This window comes from Vicugna pacos, chromosome 7, assembly GCF_048564905.1.
Source record: "Vicugna pacos chromosome 7, VicPac4, whole genome shotgun sequence".
NCBI classification, from domain to species: Eukaryota; Metazoa; Chordata; class Mammalia; order Artiodactyla; family Camelidae; genus Vicugna; species Vicugna pacos.
In genome coordinates, this window is record NC_132993.1 from 40,777,389 (window position 1) to 40,793,778 (window position 16,390).

The following is a 16,390-nucleotide window of genomic DNA, read 5'->3' on the forward strand; positions in this document are numbered from 1 at the left end:
TGCCTTTTTTTCCTTTTAAACAGTAGTATTTTCTTATGTGGATTACTTCTAAGTCGGAGGCAGGAAGGGAATGATGCTTAGTTTTAACTTAACTCTTAATTCAATAAATAAAGTCAGTTTTATGGTATCTGGAAAAAAAATGTAGTGGCTTACTTACCTTTACTGCCAGTGGTCCTTTAATGTCGTGGAGAAACTGCTGTCATGTGAAGGCAGGGAAGGGCCTGTGGCGAGCATCTCGGGCCTCCTGCTCTGCCTCCAACCAGCTGTCTGGCCTTTGACAGCTCACTTCACCCCACTGGGCTTCAGTTTCTTCATGTGCTAAATGCTTTTCTTGTCCACAATTATGGTACCTATCAGGCTTGGCTAGGCGGTGCTACAGGGACAGACAATTCCAAAATCTCAGCAGCTCAGACAGCAGAGGTTTGCTTCTTGCTCACACTGCCCATCACAAGTTAGCAGGAGGGTCTCCTCAGCGTCGTTATCTGTGGCCGGGTGGACAGAGCAGCCACCAGCTGGAATGTTGCCAGCCCTAGTCTCGGAGGAAAAAGAGAGTTGTACCCTGACAAATTATGCACTGATGCCGAAAGCTTCCTGCCTGGAGTAACTCATTCCACTTCTGCTCCCGTGTCATGGGTCAGAGCAGGTGACTTCAAGGGAGTAGGGACGTGTAGTCCTACCTGGTACCCAGGGGGAGAATCCAAACTATTTGATGGGCAGCACACTTCTCTCACGGTGCTGTTTGTCAAGGAAGGGGTAGGGAAGTCTGTGAAAACTGTCCTGGGGTCAGTAAAGTCATATCCCAGAAGCTGATCCTTTCTGTGTACATGAAATCATTGTCTTTTTCCTGTGGCCTCCCAGGTGCCAGAGAAGAGCAGCCCGTTTGGGAACTCATTTCCAGAGCTTAGGGACAGAGCAGTCAGGATAGGAGCAGAGGCTGATGGCCCTGGGCCAGATTCCGTAGCATCTGGATGCCAGCAAAACCTGGCCTTGGCTTTGCTTATGTTTGTATTTGTTTCCAGCTTACGTGCAGTAAAAGTAGAAAAAGTCGGCAGCAGAAATACTTGCAGAACAATCTGACTCCATGGAAATCATTGTTTAAAAACCTCTGGGTTGTAACCCTACTTTAGAATCTGCTACGCTGTTGAAGAATGTTTTAAGGAATGCTGCTGAGATCTGTTAGGAGTCTTATCGGCTGTGTTGCAAGACCAGTTTGTAGAAAGCTGTGGCATTTATTTTGAAATATATGAATGATGATTCCCAACTACTGGATGTGTAAGAAAAGAGTGAAATCATGAGGCCAGCGTGGATGCTGGGAAATGACTGTTGAGGTTTCTGTTCTTGGCGTAGCCCCCTACACCCCCATCTGTTGTGACGGAGCCCAAACTGTCTGCTCATCCTGGGAGCCGACATTCATATTCACACTGTGGGCGGGTGACCTCTGCCCTCGGGCTCCGCTGGGTGATTTTGCACAGAATGAAGCTGCTGCTCAACGGACGTGTTTGCTAGTGTCTTCAGGGAACACTGAGGTGATATATCTGTTTGGGGTTTAGTCTAAGGATGCATGGGATGGGGTGGCACGTCTGGTGGCTGTGGAGACTGTCCCTTAGCAGTGGGCAGTCTTTCCTTTTGTATTGAAGTATAGTCAGTTTACAGTGTTGTGTCAGTCTCTAGTGTACAGCAGAATGCTTTAGCTGTGCTTACACATACATATATTCGTTTTCATATTTTTTCATTATAGGTTACTACAAGATATTGAATATAGTTCTCTGTGCTATACAGTAGAAACTTGTTTATCTATTTTATATATAGTAGTTAATATCTGCAAGTCTCGAACTCCCAACTTGTTCCTTCTCACCCCCTTTCTTCCCCTGGTAACTGTAAATTTGTTCTCTATGTCTGTGAGTCTGTTTCTATTTCGTAAATAAGTTCATTTATGTCATTTTTTTAGATTCCACATATAATATGGTATCATCTGGTATTTTTCCCTCTCTTTCTGGCTTACTTCAGTTAGAATGACAATCTCCAGGTCCATCTATGTTACTGCAGATGGCATTATTTTATTCTTTTTTATGGCTGAGTAGTATTCCATTGTATAAATATATTACAACTTCTTTATCCAGTCATCTGTCAATGGACATTTAGGTTGTTTCCATGTCTTGGCTATTGTAAATAGTGCTGCTGTGAACACTGGGGTACGTCTACCTTTTCGAATTAGCGTTCCCTCTGAATATATGCCCAGGAGTGGGATTGCTGGATCATATGGTAAGTCTATTTTTAGTTTTTTGAGGACTCTCCATGCTGTTTTCCATAATGGCTGCACCAAACTACATTCCTACTAGCAGTGTAGGAGGGTTACCTTTTCTCCACACCCTCTCCAGCATTTCTTGTTTGTGGATGTTTAAATAACGGCCACTGTGACTGGTGTGAGGTGATACCTCACTGTAGTTTTGATTTGCATTTCCCTGATAATTAGTGATACTGAGTATTTTTTTTTCATGTGCCTATTGGCCATTTGTATATCTTCACTGGAGAAATGCTTATTTAGGTCTTCTGCTCATTTTTGGATTGGGTTGTGTGTGTTTTTTTGTTAAGTTGTATGAGCTATTTGTATATTCTGGAAATTAAACACTTGTCAGTTGCATTATTTGCAAATATTTTCTCCCATTCCGTAGGTTGTCTTTTTGTTTATAGTTTCCTTTGCTGTGCGAAAGCTCTTATGTTTAATTAGGTCCCATTTGTTTACCTATGGCTTGTGTGCTGTGAGTTACTGGTGCTTGGCGTCTCTCTGGGTGTCTCACATCCAAACTCCCTAAGAGACAGTGTCTTGCCTCTTCTCTCTGTCACCTTCCACTATAGAGGGCTCCAGGAAGCCTTTGGGAGCCCTACAGACGGCCCTGGAGCCCTCTGGTCATTACCCAGTCCTCCCGCTCATCACTCTTGTAGTCTCGTGTTGTGTGTCCACCTGCCCGGCCGAGCTGTAAACTCTGTGGGGGTGGGGGCTACTTACCCCCATGTGCCTCAGTGCCCTCATTGTAAATCAGTGGTAACAATGACCTCTGCCACCTACAATGGTTCCAAGGATTGAGTGAGATAACAGTAAAGATTAAACAAGATAATAATTACTGAGTATTCACTGTATCCCCACCCTGATCAAGGCACTTTGTGAACATGAACTCAATCTTTACAGCAACACTTGGAGGCAGGGACTGTCAGAGACCTGGAGGAAAACGAAGGCACAGAGAGGATGGCTGACGTGCTATGGAGCAGTGGAGTCAGGTGTTGAGTACTCAGCCCGACTGGCTCCAGGGACCACTTTTAACCCTTATCCGGCCTCCTGCAGTGACTAGGCAGTGTTAGGTCGACATTGGGTTCCTGGTGAAGGACTTACTCATTGTTAATGATGATCGATGACTGTCAGAGCCATACTGGGGTCCCGTGCAGTGCAGACTTGACACTGGGTTTCCAGAGAAGGATGAATGAGGCTGTGGCATCCCAGAGTCTGCCCAGCGCCTTCACCTCCACCTGCCCCCAGCAGCCCTACCTTGGACCTGTCCATGATGGATAGCATGTTGTCGTGTGATTGGCAGCTAGTGGAGGCTGCAGGGCACGGTGTCCAGATTTGCCCTGGCAGTTCATGCAGGCAGAGCTGGGTCAAAGAAGGGGCTACCATTTGGCACCAATTTTGATCCTGTTTGGCGCATGGAACTTCTCAGGTACAGAACCTTAAAACAGCAAAGAGTGGCAGGTGGTTCTGACTCTTCTTTATTAAAAAAAAAAAACAACCAGGTAAAGCAGAGCATCTGTCAGAAACCAGCTCAAAAGAGGGCCTTGGCAGTTACAAAGAAACATGAGATAACGGTAGAGGTACAGCAAACACAAACAGTGTGATGCCACACACGCAGGAAGGATCACTACAGGCATAGCTGCACATAGAGAAAAGCAGAAAGGGAACACGCCAGCATGTTAGCAGTGGGTGAGCACTGGCTTTTTTTTTTTTTCTCTAAACTTTTTTTTTTTGCATTTCCTACATTTTTCAAATGAGCAGGTATTGCTTTTATACTTGGGGAAAGTTATTAAAACATACAGTGGAACATCAGTGGAGTTGGAGAACACCTTTATAAAATGTTTTTGATCTTAGCATCTCAGTTACAAAGAATTCACATTTCCTTTCTGGGTCCCCTGGGATGGTGGAAAGGGCAGGAAAAAAGCAGGCCTGGGATAAATCCTTCTTTAGAAAGTGAAACTCTGTGTGTGTGTGTGTGTGTGTGTCTGTCTGTCCATCTGTTCCGGCTGTTCTCCCGAAATGGGACCCCTTCCTAAGGGAATCCTTCCTCCGAAGTGTCCTGGTGACCTTATCACATGAATTCTTTTTTTTTTAACATTTTTTATTGACTTATAATCATTTTACAATGTTGTGTCAAATTCCAGTGTAGAGCACAATTTTTCAGTTATACATGAACATATAAATATTGTCACATTTTTTTCTCTGAGCTGCCATAAGATCTTGTGTATATTCCCCTGTGCTATATAGTATAATCTTGATTATCTATTCTACATTTTAAAATCTCAGTCTGTCCCTTCCCACCACCCACCCCCTTGCCAACCACAAGTTTGTATTCTATGTCTATGAGTCTGTTTCTGTTTTGTATTTATGCTTTGTTGTTTGTGGGTTTTTTTTTATTTCACATCTGAGCGATCTCATATGGTATTTTTCTTTCTCTTTCTGGCTTACTTCACTTAGAATGACATTCTCCAGGAGCATCCATGTTGCTGCAAATGGAGTTGTGTTGTCAGTTTTTATGGCTGAATAGTATTCCACTGTATAAATATACCACATCTTCTTTATCCAGTCCTCTGTTGATGGACATTTAGGCTGTTTCCATGTCTTGGCTATCGTAAATAGTGCTGCTATGAACATTGGGGTGCAGGTGTCATTTTGAAATAGGGTTCCTTCTGGATATAGGCCCAGGAGCAGGATTCCTGGGTCATGTGGTAAGTCTATTCCTAGTCTTTTGAGGAATCTCCATACTGTTTTCCACAGTGGCTGCACCAAACTGCATTCCCACCAGCAGTGTAGGAGGGTTCCCTTTTCTCCACAGCCTCTCCAGCATTTGTCATTTGTGGACTTTCGAATGATGGCCATTCTGTCTGGTGTGAGGTGATGCTTCATTGCAGTTTTGATTTGCATTTCTCTGATAATTAGCATCACATGCATTCTGACAACGAGTCAGCCACAACTCAACTGTCCTCTAAGCTCCAGGCCTCACCTGCCTTCCCCAGACTTTTTGGCTGACACAGACCTCCCTCTGTTCTGGGGTTCCACGTTCACCACCTTCAGAAGCCTTTGCTTTGCTTCCTCCATTATCAGCCTCTTCATTCCCTGCTATTATTTTGTTTTCTTTGCATTTGGTGGTCTGGTTGGTTTCTGTTGGTTCTACTGTCTTGTCCGTAAGCCCCCTGAGGGCAGGGGCAGTCAGCTTTATTCACATATTTGTCCTGTATGCTCCGTAAGTACATGAGGAGTGCAAATGGAGAAATAACCCGAGGTCCTCCCTCTCTGGGAGGCCTACTCGCCGTCATGATCCTTTCTTCGCTGGGAAGCCGCCGCCACTGACCCTTTTGTAGGGGTAAGACTGCCTTGCGTAGTTCTCTCCTGGAAGGCGTGGTTTTCTGCTTCTCCAGACCTCCCGCCCCTCCAGCTTCTCCTGGCGGCTGGCCAGCAAAGGAGAGGGTGGTGGCAGCCAAAGAACACCTGCACTGGCCGTGGGCTTGTCCTCATCTGCTTGCTGTTCTAAACAGATAAGCAACTGGGATCCAGAACCGGTCAGCAGTACTGGCTGACAGCAAGCTCGAAACCCAGTCAAAAGGCTGCAGCAGTGTTCCTGGCAGTTAAACCCAAGCACCACAATTATGGTTTGAGGTGGGCTAAAATTTTTTTTTTCTCATTTAGAAAATGAAATACTTCTTATCAAAGATAATTTGGAATATGCCTCCCCAATCTAAGTAATAAAGATCACCTGTAATCTCATCACCCAGAAATAATCACCATTAATGTTTCGGTGGATTTCTTTCTGATTTTTCTTCTTAGTGTGTATGGCTACTTATATGAGTATGTGTAATGTATATATACATATACACCATCCATATGATGAAATTTCATGTATTTTTAAAAACTTTTTCAAAGAATATTTATAAACAAGAGTAAATATCCATGGTATCATAATAAATTAAAAGCAGAAGATATGAATGATATAACTTAATTTTTTGCTTTTCTAAAATATGCATATAAGGCTACACATTTCCATGATTTTTTAAATTGTATCTCACAAATTTTGATATATTGTATTTTCATTATTATGCAATTAAAATATTTTCTAGTTTCCACTTTTATTTCTTCTTTGACCTGTGGGTTTGGGGATTTTCTAGGTATTTTTTATTTTTTATTTCGAGCTTTATTCTGCTGTGATCAGAGAACATATTATGAATGATTTCAGTTCTTCACACTTTGTTAAGAACTTGCTTTACAGTCCAGTATATTGATCAGCTTTGACACACACTCCACATGCACTGTAAGTGCTGGGCGTTCTCGTGCTGCTGTGTGCAGTGTTCTGTAGATGTCAGTTAAGGCAGACTTGTTGGCCATTTTGTTCAGATTCTCCCTATTCTTACTGTTTCATTTTTTGTTTGCCTGTTCTTTTAGTTATTCTGAGAAATGTATGAAAGTCCCCCACTGTGATTGTGGATATGTATAGTCCCCCTTTTATGTTTATCAATTTTTGCTTTATATATTTTGAAAATATATCACTAGGTGCAAATTAAAATTTCTGCAGCATCCTTTAGAATTTATCATTTTATCATTATGAAATGTTCCTCTACCCCTAGTAACATTTCTTCCCTTAAATTATTTAATTTTAATATAGCTCTGCCAGTTCTCTTTTGGCTTGTGAATATGTTGTGTATCATTTCCCACCTGGGGGAACAAATAAATGACTGATATGCTGTCATTTTATTTGAGGTATATCTCTTTAAGCAGCATGTAGTTTTTTTCTCTCAATTCTGCCAATCTATGTTGTATAATTGGTGCATTTGGTCCATTTATAGTTCAATGAATTACTAATATATTTGGATTTATATGTTATCTGGTTTTCATTAGTCTCACCAGCTTTTACATACCTTTCTCTCCCTGACTTCTTTTAGAATTAAATATATTTATTGTTACATTTCCTCCTTCTATTGTCTTGTATTCTTATTTTTATTAGTAGTAATCAGAGATTAAAACCTGGATCCTTAAATTATTACTGTCTAATATAAAGTAATACTTTTGCCTATTTCCAGAAAATGCTTTGACCTTAGAATATTTTAACTGCATTTATTCCCTTCCATCTTTTTGTGTTATTGCTATTTAAAAGGGTTTTTTAAATTAAGATATAGTTGATGTATATAATATTGTATAAGTTTCAGGTGTATAACACAGTGATTTGTTATTTTTAAATACAGGATATAGTCCACCTATAGTTATTATAAAATACTGGCTATATTCTGTGTTGCACTAAATATCCTTATAGCTTATTTATTTTATACATAGTAGTGTGTACCTCTTAATCTTCTACCCCTATCTTGTACCTCTTCCCTTCTCTTTCCCCACTGGTAATCACTAGTTTGCTCTCTATATCTGTGAATCTGTTTCTTTTTTGTTATATTCAATAATTTGTTTTATTTTTTAGATTCCACATATACGTAGTATCACATAGTATTTGTCTTTCTCTGACTTAATTCACTCAGCATAGTACCCTCCAAGTCCATCCTTGTTGTTGCCAGTGACAAAATCTCATTCTTTTTTATGACTGAGTAGTATTCCAGTGTGTGTGTGTGTGTGTGTGTGTGTGTGTGTGTGTATGTGTAGTATAACACTTACTCTTTATCCATTCATCTATTGGTGGACACTTAGGTTGCTTCCATATCCTGGCAATTGTAAACAATGCTGCTTTCAACATTGTGGTGCATGTATCTTGTCAAATTAGTATTTTTGGTTTTTTTTGGATATATACCCAGGAGTGGAATTGCTGGGTCGTATAGTAGTTCTGTTTAGCTTTTTGAGAAACCTCCATACTGACATTCATAGGCGCTGCACAAGTTTACATCCTACCAATTTACATTTCCTTTCTCCACATTCTCACAAATATCTGTTATTTGTATTCTTTTTGATGATAGCCATTCTGACAGGTGTGAGGTGATACCTCATTGTGGTTTTAATTTGCATTTCTCTGATGACTAATAATGTTGAGCATCTTTTCATATTCCTCTTGGCCGTCTGTTTATCTTCTTTGGAAAAATGCCCATTCAGGTCTTCTGCCCATTTTTAATGGAGTTGTTTGTTTTTTTGATGTTGAGTTGTATAAGCTATTGGTACATTTTGAATATTAACCCCTTGTGGATAGTATCATTTGCAAATTATTGCCATTTTGTTAATTGTTTTGTTGGTCTTTTTGTTCCTTTCTACTTTTGTCCTCTTGTGATTTGATGACTATCTTTAATGTTATGTTTGGATTCCTTTTTCTTTCTTGTGTATCTAATTTAGATTTTTGGTTTGTGGTTACTTTGAAGTTTATATGTGCAATCTATCTATGTACACACACACACACACACACACACACACATATACACCTGATTATTTTAAGTTGCTGATCTCTTAATTTCGAGTGCATTTTAACAACCCTGTGTTTGTACTCTCCTCCCCTCACAGTTACTGGTTTTGATATCATATTTTACATTTAATTGTTTTCTTTTTTTTTAATTTAAAAAATATATTTATTACTGTTAGAGAAAAAGAACATTTAATTGTTTTCTGTATCCATGAACTGTTTGTTGTGGATATAAATGATTTTACTGCTTTATCTTTTACCCTCCCTGCCAGCTTTGTGTGTGAGTGATTCCTATCTTCACTATATGTTTGCTTTTATTGATAAGCTTTTCCTTCCGTGATTTTTATGTTTCTCGTTGTGTCCTTTTCTTTTTTGCTTAGAGAAGTTCCTTTAACATTTCTTGTAAAGCTGGTTTGGTGGCTCAACTGTTTACCATTTGCTTGTCTGGAAACTTTTGATCTTTCCATCAAATCTGAATGAGAGCTTTGCTGGGGAGAGTATTTTGGGTCATAGGTTTTTCCCTTTCATCACTTCAAATATATTGTGCCACTCCCTCCTGGCCTGCAGCGTTTCTGCCGGAGAGTCAGCTGACGGCTGTATGGGAAATCCACTGTATGCAGTGTGTTGCATTTCCCTTGCTGCTTTTAATATTCTCTCTGTATCTTTAACTTTTGCCATTTTAATTACAGTGTGTCTCGGTGTGTTCCCCTCTGGGTTAACCCTGTACAGGACTCTCTGTGCTTCCTGAACTTGAATGTCTGTTTCCTTTCCCAGGTTAGGGGAGTTTTCAGCTATTATGCCTTCAGATATGTTCTCAGCCCCTTCCTCTCCCTCTTCTTCTGAGACAGCTATAATGTAAATCTTAGTATTCTTGGCGTTGTCCCACAGGTCCCTTAAACTGTCTTCATTTCTTTGCATTCTTTTTTCTGTTCAACATCTGCGATTTCCACTACTCTGTTTTCCAACTCGCTGATCCTTTCCTCTGTATCATTTCGTCTATTGACTCCTTCTAGTGTATTTTTCATTTCAGTTATTGGTCTAGTCATCTCTGGTGATTGTTTATATTTTCTCTGTGTTAAGAACTTCTAACTTCTTGCTCTGGGCATCATTCTTTCCCCGGGTTCTTTGATCATCTTTATGATCACTACTTTGAACTCTTTCTCGGGTAGATTGCCCGTCTCCACTTCGCGTAGTTGTTCTTCTGGGGTTTTATCTTGTTCCTTTGTTTGGACCATGTTCCTCTGTTGCCTCATTTTGCCTAACTTGATGTTTTTTATTTTTATGTATCTAGTAGGTTAAGTTTCCCAACCTTGAAGAAGTGGCCGTTTGCAGACATACATCCCAGCAACACATTCCTCGTTTGTCACCAGAACTAACTGCTCTAGGGTTTCCCCTACGGGGGCTCCGTGGGTCTTTCTGTTGTGGGGGGCTGACTGTGTGGGCTGTGTGGTAAGCCTGGTTGGCCCCTGGTCTGTTTGGTTGCCAGGTCCTGCCTTGTGCAGAGGCTACCGGCTGCTGGTTGGTGGGACTGGGTCACGTGGCAGCTGTCTGTAGAGCACCGTGGGGCTCAGGAGCTAGTGCCAGGTTTGTGCTGGGTGGAGTCAGGGTCAAGGAGTCCCCGGGGCCATCGCCTGTCCACTGGTGGGTGAAGCCAGGTCCTGGGGCTAGTGCCAGCCTACTGGCAGACAGAACTGGGTCCTGGGGTCTGGTTGCAGGATCCAGGGAACCAAGAGCAGGTGTCAGATTGCTGGTGGGTGGGGCCAGTTCCTGACACAGTTGGCTGCGGAGCCCGGGATGTCTCAAAGCTTGTGATGACCTGCTAATGGGCAGGGCCTGGACCCAGCTAGTGCCAGGACGGGATCTGGCCTGCTAGTAAGTGGGCCGGGTCTGCAGACCGTGGAACTGCAGTTTTCTTGGGGCTGGTGTCTGCTCACTGGCAGGTGGAGCTGGGCAGGAAGCTAGAGCAGGCTCACTGGTAGGTGGGGCCAGGGCCCTGGGGATTCTGCTGGTGGAGCTGGGTCCCGGGGTCTCTGGTTCTAGTGTCCACGCACTGGTGCATAGGGCTGGGTCCGGAGTCCTCTGGTGCACAAGGCTGACCAGAGGCAGCTGTGGGCTCAGGGTCACCTGTCGGCTGGTGAGCGGGGCTGTATTCGTGCCTAGTTAGTTGCTTGTCCTGAGGTGCCCCAGCATTGGTGCCTACGGACCACTGGGCCAGGGTGGAGCTGGGGCCTAGGGCTGATAACTGGAGGGAGGATTCCAGAATGGTGCTTGCTAGCAGCAGCGTCCACGTGGTAGAGGAAGCTCCCCAAATAGCTGCCGCCGCCGGTGTCTGTGCCCCCAGGGTGGGCTGCAGTCGCCCCCTGCCTCTCCGGGAGACTCTTCAGGATCAGCCGGCAGGTTCAACCCAGGTTCCTATCAAGTTACTGCTTCTGCCCTGGGTTCCAAAGCATGTGAGAATTTTGCATGTACCTTTTAAGAGTGAACTCGGTTTTCCCCAAACCCCTGGGACTCCCGAAAGTAAGCCCTGCTGGGCTTCAAAGCCACGTGCTCTGAGGGCTCATCTTCCTGCTGCAGGACCTCCGGGCTGGGGAGCCCGACACGGGGCTCGGGCCTCTCACTCCTGTGAGTTGTAATTATTCTGTTTGTGGAGCGCCCACTGGGAATGGGGGTGTGGGGCTTTATATTGTGACTCCACCCCTCCCACCTGTCTTGCTGTGCGTCCTTCTTCATGTCTTCAGTTGTAGAAGATCTTTTCTGGTAGGTTCCGGTCATTTTCATGGATGGTTGTGATTCTGGCATGCCCGTGAGAGGAGGTGAGCTCAGGGTCTTTCTACTTTGCTGTTTTGCACAGTGTCCTTTGTTTCAATATTATTTCTACATATGTTTTAGGTGCCACAGACATTAATATTATTTTGTTCAGTCAGTACACATTTATGTTTAGCCACACAGGAAAACTTTCTGTTGCTCTCATTTTGTTTTTGCCTTGGAATCATTTTTCTTCTACCTAAAAAACTCTATTCAGTATTTTAGTGCAGCTATGCTGGCCACAGAGTCTCTCACTTTTCATTTATCTGGAAATGTATTTTGCCTTTACTTAAAAAAAAATCAACTTCATTAAAGTATAATTTCATACAGTAACAGTCACAGATTTTAAGTGTGCTAGTTGATGACTTGACAAACGATATATATGTATGTGTGTGTAAATATACATATATGCACATGTGGTATATACACTATACACACACGTACACATATGCAGAGAGATATACATTCATATATATGTGAGATATATGTATATATATGGCACTATAAGATACAGAATATTTATCTCCCCAGAAATTTCTCCTATTCCTGTATGGAGTCGGTTTCTCCTCCACTCTCATCCTCCTGCCCAAGAAACCACTGTTCTGATTCCTGGGTCAGATTTCTAGAATCCTATGAATGGAATCATATACTACACACTCTTTTGAGTCTGGCTTCTCTCAGCATAATGTCTGTGACGCTCATTCATGTCGTATTAGCATTTCATTCATCTCCGTTGTTGAATAGCGCACTGTTGTAGGAATGCCTCCCAGTGTGCTGATCCTCCCACCTGGACAGTCTCTGTGGGAACAGCACACTATTCTATCAGCTGGCTGTAGAAGCCCCTTGTTTAAAAAATAAAAAAACCCACAAAACTGTCAGAACCTCTGAATCTTTTCAGAAGGCAGAGTTCTAAAATGAGAAGTTATGAAATTGAAACTTTTCACAGACTGTTGATACATAACATCAAATGGGTTTCCAGGTTTCCACCAATTTACATTCCTGGTGTGACGAGTCCCTGTCTCACCGTACTATCAATAGCATTTTGGTGTCTTATTTTCTGATCTTTCCAAGCATGCCAAGCTGCAAAACCGAATCTAACAGTTGGAAGGAACTTCCCTTGGCGCTAAGTCAGTAGGTCCTCTGCTTATTTTCTCTCTGAATTTAGAGTCATCAGCGACCCCACTTCTTTAACCCCTTGTCTCACTGACTTTCTGAGAAATGAATCTAAAAAGCCAGTGCAGTCATTCCAGGCATCGGTGTTTCTAGTACCAGAAGCCCACGAACTGAATTTCTCTGCCGTGTCCCGCGCTATAGATCTGGTCGAACTTTGGATTCCATTTACTGGGGCAGGATCAGCTTTCTTTGTTGCCTTTTCCACCATCCACACCTTGTTAAGTTCCTGCTGAATTGAGTGATCTCTGAAAATCTGATTCAATCTCAAACCAGGGCTCTGGGCATTACAAAACAACAGCCTCCTTGCCAGCTGACTGACATGTAATTCATTGCTTTGCTTAGGTGGCCATACATCAGGAGATTTTCCTAAAGTTTCTGCCTTTGATGGCAAGAGGTAGACATGTCTGTGGGTGTCACTACAGGGAAAGGCTGGGAAGACATGTCACTGGTTTTGTGGGAATTACAGGCTTGGAAGAGACAGAAGCCAGGAGTGAAATGGGAGCCACGGTGAGGACGGATGAGGGTTGGGAGTGGAGGAATGAAGGCTGTGTCACACCTGTTCCGAGCCCTTGTAAGAATGGAGCCATGGCATGAAAACACACTGAATCACCAAGTGAGAAGGCAGTTCCCTTTCCCAGTTCTCTCAGGTTTACCATGAGCTCAAAGAGAAAGTCTCAGTTTTGTCCTATTGTGTGTTTAACATGTCTCATGTGCTTCTAGGAGAAAACAGGACTCAGACCTAAAACCTTTCCAGGCAATGCAGTCAAGCCAGAATACAATAGCATGGTTTTATTTCTAGCAAATTTATTTTTGTGAAACTTTCTAGTTACTACAAGCGATATTTTTTTTAACAACAGTGGTATAAAATTTCCCTTTAAAATTAGTCTATTAGAGTTTTAAAATAAAGTCAATACAAACCAAAAATTTAAGCAAATAAAGTACAGGTGGGACTCAATTATGGCAAAAAAAAAAAAGTGACTGCAGTGCCTGAATGACAGATTTGGGAAACACCGTCCCAAAGGGAGAAGGTACAGAGAGTATTCTGAGGTGCTGCAGTTCTGGGTTTAAAAATTATTCTTTCTCCAATTTCATTCATTCATTCATTCATTCATTCACCACTTGGCACAAGAGTGTTTTCAAAGAAACCTTTCTCTTTTTCTTTTGATTTTGCAGATTCCAGAAAGAAACTGGAAGTTAAGGATTTAAGGAGAGACTGTTGTCTTAAAATAGTCTCACTTATTTCAAAGAACACATGCCAGAAACTTAAAAAGGTATTATTAACCACTAATTTAAATATATATTTAACATTATCAACTGGTATCCTTTAAGGTAACTAATTTTCTAAAGCTACAAGTCCTTAAGTGAGTCACAGACTTGAGCACAATAGAAAAGGCTGAATTAGAGTCTAATAAATAGATGAGCATACTTTTAGGGGAACACTGACTAAATTTTCATTTAATCTCATTCCACTCATTTTCATCCCTTTAGGTTCTTTTTGGTAAGACTCTTGGCCTTTTGTTGTTCAGAATGTTAGATGTACTGTCTCTTCCTCAGTCACTCAGGTTGTAAAAGGAAGGTGATTGCATGGCTTCCTGCTGAGAATCTAAGGCTTGCATTTGGCTATTTGACAGGTAAGAGAAAAATGCAAGTGTGTCAAAGAGCAGAAGACTCTTAAGTGACTTGGTGGAAAAAAATTTGAGAACCACTGGACCTGAATGTTAACGTGTGCGGGCTTGTGCAATGTACCTGAATGACGCTGACAGTGTTTAGAGCTCTACGTTTTTTTTTTTTTTCTTTGAGCTCAACAAAAAACATTTCACACTTTCTCTCTGGACTGTGTGGGTTTAGACGAAAGACTAAGTGGCCAGTTCAAGGCCTTTCTACGTCCAAGAGTGTGAGCCACTGTATATACACAGGATGCCTGGAGAGTTAAGATGGCTGAGGGCTCTTACTCCAAAGAAAGTGATCAGTGCAATCTGGGGGGAGTGCAGATAAACTCAAGGTATTTTTATACCCAAATAAAAGAGCTTGGTTCCCTGTCCCTGCCGAGACAGGAAGTTCAGCATGTGCACGATGTTTTCAAAGATTTCCGGAGAGATGGCCTCTCCTGGTCATCTGCCGCTTGGAACTCCACGTCGCCCCTCCCTCTCGCCTTCCGTGCTGCGTCAGTCCAGCATGGCCACTGCTGCTCCTTCATTCCCTAAGGTGCTTGTGTAACAGCTGACTTGGCTGGACGTGTAAGGAGAGCTGGTGCGGGGAGGGCTGTGGCATGACCCAGAACAGGCAATAAGGCCGAGACATCACTGTCCCCAGGCTCCTGGGCTCTGGCTACCACAGGGGACCTCATGCTGTCGTTCTCCACCGGCCATTTTGTGCTCAGACCCTCTCCCACCAACCCCCGTAGTCCCTCTGCCCCCAGTTCTGGGCCCCATCTCCTCATAGGGTATGTGAAAACCTCCAGTCCCAGTTAACCTCACTTAGAAAATAATGCACCTTTTCATTCATATCCCATTCTAGGACTGAGGCACACTTTTTTTTTTTTTAAAAAAAGGAAGTTTTGCTAAACAAAAGGGTTGTCTACCTCTGGTCATCTACCCTGGTGATGTAACCCACAAGCAGAAGCAATTAAATTACGATTTTTACTTGACTACATCCCCGATCAATTTCTTAATAAGCATGAGTCCTTCCTGTTTTAAACAGAGAAATTCCAGGGCCAAAGACAGGGGGAGCATCTTTCCCATGGCTTTTGTCTGATTGGTGATCCCATTTGTCTCTTCAGGAGTTGCACTGAGAGCCTGGCCCTGGATCCCGATTGCCCTTCTGCCAGGAGGACACACACAGCCAAAGATGAATTTGGGAAAAGCAGCCGCTTGCTCCTTTAACCATGGAAAAGCAGAGCCGCAGTGAGATGGAAATCATCCCGGCAGAGCCGCACTCCTACGTTAAATTGTTGAAAGTCAACCGGGAACATCTGGTCACTCACATCCGCAACACTCAGTGTCTGGTGGACAACTTGCTGCAGAATGACTACTTCTCTGCCGAAGATGCGGAGATCGTGTGCGCCTGCCCCACGCAGCCTGACAAGGTGCCAGTGACGGGGGGGCCAGAGGGGCGTCTCCCAGCTGACCTGAGAGAAGAACCCTGGGAGTTCAGTACACGTGGCGGAATTTGCTGCTGGGGTTATTTACAGAACATAAACGCTTGAGTTATCAGCTTATTACACAATTACGTATTTCACTTCTGTGTTTGTGTTGAGCACAAGCTCCTCCTTGCTGTTTTATTGGTTCTCAAACAATTCGTTTCCCAATTCACTTTAAATTAGTGAATTCTTTAAAAAGACAATGAGCATGAAACACTAGCAGAGCTGTTTATTCGGTGCCATTAAACCCCAGAGAGCCATTTGCTGCTGGGCACGACTCTGAGAATGGCCCTCATCTCTGATCGAGGGATGGCTGCATCCCAGCCTGGGTCCACAATAGAGAATTTTCCACGCTCCACTGTGGGAAGTCTTCACAGCCCTCGGTTTCACTTTAGCTTTGTGGCTTCTTCTGAAACACAGAATGGTGAGACCAAGAACTTTTTGGGGAGAGGAGTGACAGAACTGGTTTGTAATGTGATCCTACTGGGCTCAGAAAAGACCAGAAGGGTTTCTGGGAGAATTGCAATAGAACACTGCTGTGATTTTTTTTTCCCTGAATTTTTAATGAGACAAAAGCTTTTTAAAGGCACACTTTACACGGGGAGCTGCTGTCCCCTTGCTATGTGGCCCA

The 16,390-nt window shown here is 42.9% G+C and overlaps 1 protein-coding gene across 7 annotated transcripts in view; it reads left to right on the forward strand.

Moving 5' to 3' along the window:
- Positions 1-16,390, forward strand: part of NOD1 (nucleotide binding oligomerization domain containing 1) — a 58,415-nt gene that overhangs the window by 12,560 nt on the left and 29,465 nt on the right. For 2 of the 7 annotated variants that reach the window (XM_072964747.1, XM_072964745.1), the window contains exons 2-4: positions 13,794-13,891; positions 14,109-14,251; positions 15,400-15,705. In XM_072964747.1, coding sequence (XP_072820848.1) covers positions 15,505-15,705 — 201 coding nt within the window. In that variant the 5' untranslated portion in view covers positions 13,794-13,891; positions 14,109-14,251; positions 15,400-15,504. Of the gene's footprint in view, positions 1-9,392; positions 10,618-13,751; positions 13,892-14,108; positions 14,252-15,399; positions 15,706-16,390 lie in introns of those variants that run through there. The other 5 variants (XM_072964743.1, XM_072964749.1, XM_072964746.1 and 2 more) reach the window with 4 other exon arrangements.